At 37.8% G+C, this 13,714-nt stretch overlaps 2 protein-coding genes across 2 annotated transcripts; one reads left to right on the forward strand and one right to left on the reverse strand.

Moving 5' to 3' along the window:
• Positions 1-1,469: 1,469 nt before the first annotated feature.
• LOC139857403 (uncharacterized) lies at positions 1,470-10,428 on the reverse strand. Its single transcript, XM_071846153.1, has 8 exons — positions 9,974-10,428; positions 9,296-9,514; positions 9,114-9,200; positions 8,889-9,035; positions 7,965-7,991; positions 7,425-7,520; positions 7,081-7,344; positions 1,470-1,583 (listed from the first exon to the last, which is right to left on the reverse strand). Exons 1-7 carry the CDS (start codon positions 10,271-10,273, stop codon positions 7,144-7,146), a joined length of 1,077 nt encoding a protein of 358 aa, XP_071702254.1. The 5' UTR covers positions 10,274-10,428; the 3' UTR covers positions 1,470-1,583; positions 7,081-7,143.
• On the forward strand, positions 1,784-6,941 carry LOC139859634 (uncharacterized). Its single transcript, XM_071848412.1, has 2 exons — positions 1,784-3,299; positions 3,415-6,941. Exons 1-2 carry the CDS (start codon positions 1,784-1,786, stop codon positions 6,939-6,941), a joined length of 5,043 nt encoding a protein of 1,680 aa, XP_071704513.1.
• Positions 10,429-13,714: the final 3,286 nt, after the last annotated feature.

Consider the following 13,714-nt stretch of genomic DNA (forward strand, 5'->3'; position numbering starts at 1 on the left):
AGATACTTTAGACCTTATAAGATGGAGAAGAAAATTAATGCAGTATTCTTGCATACATCCTGTTTTTCATGTATCTTTGATGAAAAAGTTTAAGGGAGATGTAATCCATTGCCAGAGGCAGACAACTGTAGTGGTATGGTTTAGCTCCTCAACATGTGCTTGATACTGGTGAAATTCTATGAAATGGTCTAATGATTTCGCAAGTCTTGGTTAAATGAGAGTTGTTACCAAATGAGGAGGCAACTTAGATTGATGTTGATGATTTTAAGGAAACACAAGAAACTCAGAACCATGACGACGTGGTTTGTTTGGAAGATTGAAGTAATGATACAGATACAAAGCCAGCTAACCCAGTCAAAAAGGAGCCCATCAACGACTCCAGGCCCAGAAGATAAATAAATAAGCTCAAGTGGGCTAAGGATAATCAATTGGCACGTGGGGATTAAGAAGTCAGTTACACAAGTTGTTAAGTTTGTTAGAAGTGGTTAGGGCAAACGAATTGTAATATGTAGGAGCTGAATCCATGTAACTGGATAACAAATTCTCATCAATCAATTCGAAATTTTGTTTTCCCTCTCTTGATTCTGTTAAAGATTAGACTGTCTCGAACTAGGTCATATCAGGAGGCATGAAAATGGGGTAAGGTATAAAAGGGGCAAAATGCTTGATTTATTATCTTGTAAATTTGAAATAATGCAGTGGTTGGTTGTAGTCAACCATGACAATAGTCGGGACAAAAAGTGCATGTAGTCTTCTCTTTCAAATACTAGTATTTTTATTGATTTAAGTATTTAACGACCAAGATGGTGGATTTTTATTTAATACCATATATACTATATCTGAACATTGGTGTCTCGTTTAAATGAGTGACGAATAGTTTTAGTAACATCGATTTGCAGGTTAAACTTGTCGTTTAAAGTTTTAGAATCCTGAAATTATTGATTTAAATTTAATTTTAAGTTTTAGTTTGGATGTGAATTTGGATTTGAATTAGTAAAAATACTAGGATTTATGATTTTCTAATGAAAGAATGAGAAGGTAAGCTAGAGAAAGAAACTAGGGTTTATGAAATATTGAGGATGAAAATAAGGGAAGAAAGAACAAAAAGACTAAAATACTCCCACATTATATGCAATTACGCATATAATTCAGCTTAGTAGAAACAAGAAACGGAAAGTAGACGGAGGGACGATCATCGTTAAATTGTACAACATCAGGGACGAGTCAAGCAAAAAATAAAAATAGATTAAGTATATCGTGCGAAAGTTGAGTACAAGTTGAGGGACGACCGACGTAATTTAGTCAATAGAATATTGCCAAAAAAATGTACCGTACTCTTTTACATTTTATATTTTCATCAATTAATTCACAAACATAAGCTTTTAACTCTAGCTATTTAACAAACACTCCGAATCCAGCTACTTCTACCAAAGTAAGTTGTTTATTTGCTACTTTTCAGTTTTGATGTATGGTTTCACTTTTTATGCCGTAAGATTAACATGTGTATCACAAAAGACACCCTATCATCCTTCAAGGAATATACATATCGTATGTATTTATGTACAATTGTTTCCCACTATACGATCATATGTACATTAATGCAGGTGCTAACTTTAAATCAATCACAATAAAAGTTAAAAAAACTTTACTCTTTTTATGACGACTAAATGCGACTAGGGTTTATGGTTACTCCGGCCATAAATTAGCAATTTTCCGTCAATTTTTCACCGTTTCAATTGCTTTATCCATCTATTTGGCTTCTGAATTGCACTCGTGAAGTATCATGGGCAAAAATTCCGGAGGAAAAAAGAAAAAACAGACCCAAACTGCAACTAGAGTTTTACGCAGCAGGGCTATTGGAGGAGATGAAGAGATTAGCGATAGTGATGATTCGAACAGATCAGTAAACAAAGAATTGAAGTCTGGGCAACGCCAAAAGCTTGATCCTCTAACTGGCTTACCGGTTACGCTGGATGAACATGATGATAGAGATGTAGACCAGGTTAGTGTTAGTGAAGTTCCAATTCCAAACACTAATATTACACCACCATTGGAGGACTATGAGTTTCCAGAATTGGTTCCATCCCTTGCGAAAAATAATGATTGTAGGTCTAGCTTGGTTGGCCAAATTAAACTGAATGAAAACACAATAACTAGCCCTAAGGATGATGGGAAAGAGGCCACACATAATGTGTCTCCATACCTGAATGCCTTAAACACGTTGCAGCCTCAAAAGAAAGTAAATTTCAGGTTTATGGAAACACAGAAGTCTCTAGAGGACGATATAGACGTGGAAATTCCACTGTCGTCTGTTTTGGAAACGCAAGAAAGATATCGTCATACTATCTATGGCTATTTTCTGGGAAAACGAGTGGCATACCCGGTGGTCCATAATTATGTAATGAACGTTTGGAAGAAGTATGGGATCGAAAAGGTTATGATGAATGCGAAAGGATTCTTCTTCTTTAAATTCACAACGGAAACGGGTATGAATGGAGTTCTTGAAAACGGACCATGGATTATTCGAACAATTCCAATAATTCTAAATAAATGGTCGCCTGAAATTACTCTAATGAAAGAGGATCTTAAGCGTGTTCCAGTGTGGGTGAAGCTACATGACATACCTCTCGCAGGATTTACGGAAGATGGATTAAGTTCTATTGCTTCTAAGGTCGGTATTCCAATAATGTTAGATTCGTATACAAGTTCTATGTGTCAGGATGCTTGGGGTAGACCTAATTATGCACGTGCCATGCTTGAAGTTACAGCTGAGTCTGATCCAAAAGAAAGCTTAAAGATAGCGATCCCTAATCCTAAGGGAGACACCAAAACTATTAGCATAGTGAAAGTGGAATACGAATGGAAACCACCGCGGTGTGATAACTGTAAAATTTTTGGTCATCGTGATGCACAATGTCCAAAAAGTATCCCGGTCCCTGAAGCGAATAAGACTGTCGATGGAGGATATCAGAAGGTGACTAAACAATCCAAGAGCACTGTGGGTGGAAAGCAGAAAACAGGAGATGGTTTTTTGGTTGTCAAACCAAAAGCAAAGTTTGTATACCGACGTAAAATGAATAATACCAATGGTGAAGGTGTGGCTAATAAAGTGGCAGGAACAAGTGGATTAAAGAACACAACAACTGATGAGAACCCATTTACTGCCTTGAATGATTTAAATGATGAAGATGATGGTGATGGGTTGAAAACTCATAATGGTCAGCTTATTGACGAGGATAGTGATATTGAGGTCGACTCGATTAACATGACTGAGGGGGCAAGCACTCCCGTTAAAAACGGTTCCCATGATTAGTATAGCTTCATGGAACATTAGGGGTTTGAACGTCATCCCTAAACAAAAAGAGGTTCGTGAGGTTATTACTAGTAACAATTTATGTGTTTGTGCGGTGTTAGAGTCTCATGTTTCGTTATCTAATTTGAGCTCTATATGTAATAATGTGTTTCCTGCTTGGGACTGGACGTCCAATAGTAGTTTATGTGTGTCAGGTACCCGTATTATATTGGGGTGGAACCCGTTGCTTGTTCACGTGATGGTGTTAGCAATCACAAACCAGGTGATACATTGTCAGATTCGTGTTAATAGCGATGGTAGCCAGTTCTTTACGTCTTTTGTATATGCTTCTAACAGCTACATACAAAGAAGATTTTTGTGGAATGATATTGAAATGCATCATGGCTTTGTGGGCGGTAATCCATGGGTGATCCTTGGGGACTTTAATGTTGCTTTGAATTTGGATGAGTCAACTACAGGTGGGTCTAATATGACCGTAGCAATGCGTGACTTTAAAGAATGCCTTGATAACAGTCAAATGGTTGACATAAATAGCATGGGATTACAATTCACATGGAATCAAAAACCAAAGACGAATGATGGTATTCTGAGGAAAATTGACCGGGTATTGGTTAATGATGTTTTTCTTTCTAAATATATTAATGCATATGCAATCTTTCAACCGTACAGAATATCAGACCATAGCCCATCGGTGCTCAAAATTCCGCATTCAGCGCCTGCAAAGCCACAAATGTTTCGTTTCAGCAACTACATTGCGGATAAGGAGGGGTTTATTGACTGTGTTTCGGATGGCTGGAAAAAACAAATTGAAGGGCACACTATGTATAGGGTGGTGAAGCGACTCAGAGATTTAAAAAAGCCTATTCGTAAAATCATGTGGAACAAAGGCAACCTTCATGCTAATGTTTGTAAATTAAGATCTGAGCTAGACCAACTTCAGTTGGACCTTGATAAAAATCCTACTTCGGAATATCTTCGCGAAGCAGAGGCTGTTAAGCTCAAAGAATTTAACGATGCCATATGGGACGAAGAGCGATTCTTAAAGCAGAAATCTAAGGTGGAATGGTTAAAAGCGGGAGATTGTAACACGAAGTACTTCCATAAAATCATTAAAGGCAAGGCGAATAAAAGTAGAATTAATGCCATTATGGATTCTCAGGGTTCGGTTATTGAAGGGCCAATGGTCTCAGATATCTTTGTTAACCATTATATGGAATTCTTAGGATCTTCACATCCATGTGAGAGGATTTCCGACCCCAATAATCTATTTTTGAAGAAATTATCTCCGATCCAAGCTTTAGACATGATATGTCCGGTTACTGATAATGAAGTCAAAGCTGCTATTTTCGAAATTGGGGAAGACAAAGCTCCGGGACCGGATGGGTACACTTCGGTTTTCTTTAAGAAAGCGTGGGAGATTGTTGGTCCGGATGTATGTAAGGCTGTGATTGATTTTTTCAATAACAGTCAGTTGTTGACTGAGATCAACCATACCATCCTTGCTCTAATTCCGAAGGTTGAAACACCTTGCAAAGTTAACGACTATCGGCCCATATCCTGCTGCAATGTCATATACAAATGTATTAGCAAAATAATTACAGCTAGAATTAAAGGAAGTCTGGATAGTATTGTCAGTGATAACCAGTCAGCCTTCATTCCCGGGAGACGTATTTCAGATAACATCTTGGTTACTCAAGAGATTATGAAGAACTACCACTTGGATAGAGGTACCCCTCGATGCGCTTTTAAAGTTGACATTCAAAAGGCGTATGACACCGTTGATTGGAAGTTTTTGGAAAACATTTTATTATACTTTGGTTTCCATCGTACCATGATTAAATGGATAATGAAATGTGTTTCCACAACCTCTTTCTCTATTAATATAAATGGGGAGCTCCATGGCTATTTTAAGGGAAAAAGAGGCTTGAGGCAAGGGGATCCTCTGTCCCCATACTTATTCACCTTGGTCATGGAATGTTTAACATTAATGATCAAAAGAAATGTTCTACATTCTGATGATTTTAAATACCATCCCAAATGTGAGGCGCAAGAAATTGTGAACATTTGCTTTGCAGATGATCTCTTTCTTTTTGCCCATGCGAGTGTTGGATCTGTTAAGCCTTTATCTGATGCTTTGGCCGAATTTAAAGCATGCTCGGGCTTGACGCCTAGCCTTCCAAAAAGTACGGCTTTTTTCTCCAATGTCTCTATAAGCTTAAAGAAGGTGATTCTATCCTTAATGTCGTTTGAGGAAGGAGTGTTACCGGTACGTTACTTGGGTGTGCCTTTGATCTCGTCCCGTCTCTACTACAAAGATTGTAAAAGCTTGGTTGATCGGATTAAAATTAAAATTCAAGATTGGAAAAACAAGTTTTTGTCATATGCGGGTAGACTTCAGCTGATAAACTCGGTTCTATCCCCTATGCAGGTTTACTGGTCATCTGTTTTTGTACTTCCTGATGCTATTATCCATGATATTGAGAAATCAGTACGTGGATTTCTTTGGTGCAAAGGAGATTTGAAGAGAGGAAAGGCTAAGGTTAGTTGGAAGAATGTTTGTCTTCCTAAAGAAGAGGGTGGTCTTGGAATCAAAAGTCTAAAAGCATGGAACTTGGCTTTAATGTCTTATCATATATGGTGTTTATTAAATCATAAACAATCTATGTGGGTAAAATGGATCCATACTTATAGACTTAATAAACATAATTTTTGGAAGGTAGACGCTTCTAGTTCAGCAAGTTATGGGTGGCGTAAGATGCTGCAAATGAGAAGTATAGTAAGGCCGTTTATCATCCATAAAGTTGGTGATGGAAATGTAACTTCAGCGTGGCATGATACATGGACTGATTATGGGCCACTTAGTGAGCATATTACTCATAGATACGTTACTAGCGCTGGCTATTCGGACGACACAAAGGTGGCAGATTTGATCTTTAATGCTGGATGGCAATGGCCGGATCCATGGATTGATAAATTTCCAATGCTCATGAATGTTAGGCCTCCTGATTTATCAAAGTCTGATGTTATGTGTTGGCGACAATCTGATGGAAATTTGGTTGATTTCTCGACTAAGGAAGCATGGGAAACATTCAGACCACGTGCAACAAAAGTAATATGGCATTCGGTAGTGTGGTTCTCACAATGCATACCGCGTCATGCTTTTATTGTTTGGTTAATGGTGGGTGAAAAGCTGAAAACTCAAGATAAGATTAGAGTATGGGATATATGCGCTAATCAGAATGTTAATTTGTCATGCTCGTTGTGTGGTAACCAACAAGACTCCCACAATCATTTATTCTTTGAATGTACGTATTCTAAGCAAGTGTGGAATCAGGTTCAAGGTTTGATGCCCTTACGATCTCTAGGGGATAACTGGAAAGAGGTTATACATAAGATCAGTCCGATTTCTCATACGCGGGTGGCTAGAGTCGTAGTCTCTAAACTATTATTTGCCGCTACCATCTACTACATATGGCAAGAACGAAATCGGTGTTTGTTCAACCGAACAAAACGCAAAGCAGAGCAAGTTTATAAAGACATTTACAACACAGTGAGACTGAAGTTAATGTCTTTGAGGTTCAAAAATTCACAACATGTGTTGGAGGTGAAGATGAAGTGGAAAATATAGTTTTTGCTTTTGTCTTCCTTGTTTGATTGGCTAGTTTTTTGGCTTGCTGGTTGTGTGCTTTGTTTGCATCAACCGTTTCTCATGTAATATTTTTTGATATATATAATTTACCGGGTGTATACCCTTTACCTAAAAAAAAATCATATGTACATTACATTCGCCAAAAAGATCTAACTTAACAGTAGTTTTATAAAGAACTGCACTATATTTCATTTTCGTCGATGTTTTTCTCTATAATATCAATGCAAGAACCCACTGATTGTCCCTCGGACATGGCCTTAGCAAGTTGGGTTCGTGCTTGTTCATGGCGACGCAGGATTAGGATGGTGTTAAGTACGGCCCATCTGACTTGAGAATCTGCTTTCTTTTGAGTGAATCCTAAACTGTTTAGTAACCTATCCAACTACTTTTCACAACATAAAAAGACAACAATTAGTATTCAAAAAACAAAGGTAACTGAAAATAATGTGCAAGAAGGTTTACCGTGTTGACATCAGCAAGACCTCCTTCAGCGTAACCGTAAAGAAGATATTCAGTAGCAACTCCAGCTAATGCTATACATGAAAACCTGTTCAGCATCTGAAAAACGTGTTCTCATCATCATGTAGACTCGTTTTAGCAACTTTGACTTTTTGACTTTTGAAGTCTTTCTTTTTCAACTTTGACTTTAGATTTTTTTGTTAGTGTTATATAATATTTGATGAATATTTGATGCAAATTTTGATAGGGGCAGGATTGTCTACATCTCACCTCCCCCATACACCATTTATGTTTTTTTGTTAGTGTTATATAATATTTGATGAATATTTGATGAAAATTTTGATAGGGGCAGGATCTCACCTCCCCCATACACCATTTATGTGGTATTGGGTTTTGTTGTTGTTGTTGTTGTTGTTGTTGTATACTAATGAAAACCGTTTAAAACCTAGTCCATTAATATAATTTTCATCAAATATGATATAAAACAAACACAAATATTTTAAGTAACCTATATGGGATGGTAAACGTAAAGATGTGACATACCGTGGCTGATACTCTTCCTGCACTTGTCTGCACGTATAAAGTTGCAAACTGAAGGTTAGGCTTAAATAGAATAATTTTAAAACATTCTCCAGATACCAAGTCCAATAAATTATTTATTTATATATTTATTATATACTGTATTTCTTTTTGGAACGGCAAGCATACAACCTAACTAATACACAATAATGTACTTCCATACTTTTGTCCCAAAAGCTATGCTAAAGGTTAACTTAGACAGTCAACTAAGTTATTATTTATGTTCAAATATGACAGGCAACTTTTTATGGGAAAATATTACTTCAATTGTATAATTAGGTGATATTTACAAATTATAATTTGGGAGAGAAAGATTACTAATGAAATGAGTTTATTTGGGCTACATGGCCGAAGGGGTATATGAGTCAAATAATAATGAAAAGGCTAGAACCTGCCTTCGTGGACCAGTGGTTCAACCCCAATACCTTGAGTATTGGGCACGGTTGAGGTTAAGGGTTCGATTCTTGACTCTGTAAAAAGCCCGTGAGGGAGGTTTTACCGACCCGTACGCAGGATTTAGGCTTAATCCACATGCCCATATGGATTGATGGATCGGGTCCGTGTTAAAACCCCCGTTATTGATTCCAACCCTAGCCTTTCGAAAAAGAAAAAAAAAATAATAATGAAAAGGCTAATGGATCCTGTCATGACCCAAGATAAATGCAGTTTGGAAGAATTTTATGCAGACATTTAAATCAATCAATAATATAATAATATATGGTTTGTAATAATACTTAAAGCATTTGTTACCTATAAAAGTAATGGACAAAACATATTTGTGGATCAATCCAACCCAGCTTGACTCATATAACCCTTTTCGGCCCGTAACCCAACCTGACAAACCCACTCATTTTGCACCTATTGGAAGAAGGGTATATGAAAGGTTACCTCTTCAGTAAACTCAAAATCAACAAAAACAGTCCCTGCTTGAACATTAAGTGATCCTTCTCGCTGAAAAGCTTCCAAACTTGATAGCGTGTATCCTTTGGGAAGTATTCCCAGTAAATAAGCAATCAAGAAATGGCCAGCTTCATGCTACAAGATTAATAATCTTCAAACTATCTTGATTACAAATGGGATTACAAATTTTAATAGAAGCAGAAAGATGCTTACTTGAATAACTCGGTTGTGATATTTTCGACTGATGTTATGGCCAATAGTATCAAGAACCAGGTTGCTTATTCCTCCAGCAAACGCAACCTATGACCAATTACTTCCATTAAACTATAAATATGATGATTCAGATAGATATTGCAACAAAAAACAGCAATAAGAAGTTTATTAGAAATGCATACCGAGTCCAGTGTCCATAAGAAAAAGACGACCAATGAGACATATAAGAGCTCTTCGGCGCCTAAATCAAACACATTCCAAGCAGAAACGAAGCCTAATAAAGCAGCGAATAGCAGATTCCTTTCAATAGTACCCAGGGTGTTGTCCTTTGGTGCTAAAAGGGATGAAGTATCTATTCCATTTAGTTTTAGTTCATTTAAGCTGTATAACCTTTGGGGTACCTGTATTAAATCTTCTTATTTATTCATGAATATTAAGAACAGTACATAGTATTCTGGCTAAATACACTTACATTTACATAAATCATAATTGAGACAAAATCAGCACAATTGCAATTGAAATTTGTAATTCAATTTCCAATCATTATGAAACAATAAAAATTAAAATTATCATACTTGAAGTACTATATGTGTAACCACGCAGGCTTGTCTGAGTGGCTACCGAGTTGGCCAATGAAGCACACCACCAGGGTGTTCAATTCCTGGCTATGCCAAATTGTTCAAAAAGGGTGTGACTAGAGGGTGCGCATAATACGCAATTCACCAGGTACCAGGTCTCGTGCTCGGGGGCTTGATTACCCGAGGTTTTACCTTCTATGGGTGAATAAATGTGCTCGTTCATCGGAGAGTTCCTCGCTTACTCGGAAAAAAAAGTACTATATGTGTGTATAAAGAATATACCTGCTGAGCTGAACCAAAGCATTTGAGACCACCTGGTTTAGACTGCAATTCTTTAACAAGAGAAAGTGCTGCTCTGTCATCACCATTATTGAGCTCTTTATCCACTTGTTCTAATAACCCCTTTCTCAAATCACCGCCCAAAACAGCTTCTGATGATGACGATGATGATGATAATGAGGTTTTTATTACGTTATTATTGATTCTATTATTATATCGTGAAATTGAAGTTGTGGTATCCCATAATTTACAATTGAAACTCAATTGTATATGATATGTGGATAACACCACACCACCATTCATAACCTTAATTTGTAGGATTCTTACAAAAATTATTTCACTTGAGGTTATTTAACACAAACTGAAACTGTAAGCAACCAAAAAATACTGGAGTTTTTGTTAACTGTAAGCAATCAAATAGGGAGTATGATTTTTGAACCACTTGTACTGTAGCAAGGAGATATCCTCGTCACCACTTTTTGATTCATGTATACTTAATTACCTATTTTACCCTTAATTATTGTAGACGCTGAGAGAGGATCTTAGAATCAACCTAACACGATCTAGAGGCGGAATAACACTAGAAAGAGCTTAAACGAATATCTATGGGTTTTCGGGTTCGTACAAGTCAAACCAAGATTAGATCTTGATAAACACGAAGCCTAGACTGACATTCTGTGGTATTTGGACATGAAGATTGAGAGAGACTCGACCTAGAACAGTTTTCGTGTGTGTGTAATGTGCAGAGTTGTTGACCAAATTAATGAAGATTAATTAGGCTTAAATACCTCAGTTCCTATGTCGGTCGACAGTGGATGACAGTCGGTCGACTGACCATGTCAGTCGGACGACTGTCGAGTAATATTACGAATTATATTTAAACGTTTACAAATATAAAATAACACATCGACAATCAACGTTTAACAATATTACAGGTTACAACATGATCGAATAAAACGTTAAAGTTCATGGAACTAGGGATTACAAAATATGCACTAACAAACTCCTCCTAAGACCTAGTTCCTCATAAGTCTTCGATCTGCTTCAATCTCTGTACGGATCTGTAACCATATTATTCAAATAGCAAACCTTTGCAACACGAATGTACTGTTGTGCTTGAACTCTATTTTCTGGCCTGTACAGCATCCGATTGTAGTACAATGTGAAGATGTCAGCTTCACAGCAATTTCTCAACCAAACGGGATCTAAAACCCGTATCGAGTCTGTCTCATCTTCCTTCAATTTGTCCAAAATGATGACTGCCTCCTCTGAGCGTTCATCGTAGTACCACCAGCGAAAACGTGGGCTAAAGTTCTGCGGCATTTTCATCACAGGAACCTTTCTCATATAATTTACTGGCTTGTATTTGACAATCTTTCTTCGTTCGCCCGTTTTCTTGTTTGTTCGATAAGTGATCGTGGGAAATTGAGGGCTGAATCCCTCAAAGTTCTTTGACAAGTACGAGTGTCTTATCTTCTTGCAGACAATATTAGGAATTCCGTCATAATCCCTATATAACATTTTAAGCCTAGCCACCTGCATAAATTCAAAGTACGGTAGAGACGTGAACTCGTATCCATGTTTGATGTAATCCACTCCGTACTCCTTCTTTATTGCGTATATATTCAACTCTTTAATGTAGGCCCACGCAATTATTTTTCCTTTAGCCAAAAGATTCGCCGGTCTATTAATGTAATTCATCCATTCAGGTTTCGGCGCTGGCTTTTCACAATATTTTCTGATCCTCAACAGGATCTTCCACTCAGCTTCTAGAACTTCTATCTTTTCTTTATTTATCTTGACCGGTAAAAACCCTGGAGGCAAATCTTCGGTCTTTTCTTTTTCTTCGCATTTACGGTTTAGAAGCTCTTCATTCATTTTGAATTAGTCTTGAAATGTAGGTAGATCTTTATCGTTATTACATTCGTACTCCGGAAAATCACCTATTGGTTCATCTTCAATAATTACTTCATCAAAATCTTTGTCGTTTTCATTACTTACGACAATTTCCTCAAAATCATCACTAGAATCGTAACGATTCTCAAAAGATGAGCTAGCAGTTGCGTCAGCTGAAGTACTTGCTTGTTGCTCTTGACGCACTAGCTCGGCCTGCTCCTCAGCGCTTAGATCCGGCGGGATCTCCCCTTCTTCTAAATCATCAAATACAACTGAGTGATTCAGACGATCCTGCTTTGCCAAAAAATCACGTAAAGAATAATCAATATTTAGAGGAATTACTGACAGTGGGTTCTCGCTTGTGCCTTTAGCAATATCCAAACCTAGCTCATCCTCGCCTTGATCGTTAAAATTACCAAAGTCTATATCCTCCTCGAGATCAACAGCCTCAATATCGAAATTATTTTCCCACTCAAGCATCTTCGACAGTGCCTTGTTCGCTGTAGTCTCACCTTTACAATCAGCAAATTCTGAGCATCAAACTTAGTTTGTAACTTCTTCAATTCAACCTGTTGATCTTCAACCTGCTTGGTCAGTTTGGCAATCTCAGCATCCTTTCTTCTCTCTCGTTCATCAGCTTTTTCTTTAAACTTTTCAAATTCAGAAGCCATATTGACAACCTTCTCACTTAATATAGAAACCGCAGCATCTTGTGTAATAGCAGTCGTGGATGCAGCAGCATGAACTCCTGTATCAGTTTCAGCACGTGTTTCTTGAGTAGCAGTAGCTGAAGGTTGTCGTTGTGGTTGTGATTGCTGTGATTGTCGCTGTTCAGTAGCTGAGGACGACTCAGTCCTTTTTGCCTTCTTAATGAATCTTATGCACCTCTGCTTCGGCTTTGTCGTAACCGAAGGACCCTCAGATTGTTTTCGCTTTCTCAGCTCGAATTGATCAGGGTCAAAGTCATCTCCTTCATCGTCTTCATCAACCAGTGTCTGTTCAATTGTAACAACTATCGGTGGCTGATTAACCTCTTGATCGTCTTCACCAACTGCGACGATATCATCTTCATTACCAGACGTATTGTTCTCATGACGACAGGCAGCACCTGGTGGACATACATAGTTTTCATTTGCGAGGTGGCCAACCAATCTCTTGAATGGTTCATCCGGACCTCTCTTTTGCTTGACTCGATTGAAAGTCAAATCGTTCAGATGATTCAGCTTAATCTCATCCTCCTAAACCTTATTCAATCCTTGCACTTGCTTTTCAATCATCACCTGCAAGAACCTAGGAAACATTAAGTGGCTCTTCTTTTTCACGTTCACCAACATGCTTCTGAAAATTACTTCGGAGAAATTGAAGTCCGCATGAAGAACTAGTACTGCAAACATTGAGCTATAAGTCTCATTCAGCTCATCAAAACCGCCTACCATTGGACTCATGCATCTTAACAACACCAAAGTTAGGTATTTGTATTGATGACAGAATCGAGTTCTCTTAACAGCACCTTTCATTGGATCACCAGAGTATCCACATCTTACTAGACACCTTCGGACCTTAGTTCTATTCAGTGTGACTGGCATAGAATCATTATCTGGAAAACCTAAGTCTTCACGAACTGTCTGTGCCGAGATCTTTACAATTGTACCACCAACACTGCTTCGTATCACCTTTCTTCCTTGTTCAGTGACAATAGAAGCATTGTTCCAGAATTCTCGTTGGTGCGAGTAGTATGCCTTGCATTCTAGGGTGATTGCAGTATAAATCCTGGACCTTTTCAAGAACTTGATAATATCAACGAAGCCTTCCTTTGCTTCAGGTCCTTCCTCGTTTAGACATGCCTCC

The sequence above is a fragment of the Rutidosis leptorrhynchoides genome, chromosome 7 (assembly GCF_046630445.1).
Source record: "Rutidosis leptorrhynchoides isolate AG116_Rl617_1_P2 chromosome 7, CSIRO_AGI_Rlap_v1, whole genome shotgun sequence".
NCBI lineage: Eukaryota > Viridiplantae > Streptophyta > Magnoliopsida > Asterales > Asteraceae > Rutidosis > Rutidosis leptorrhynchoides.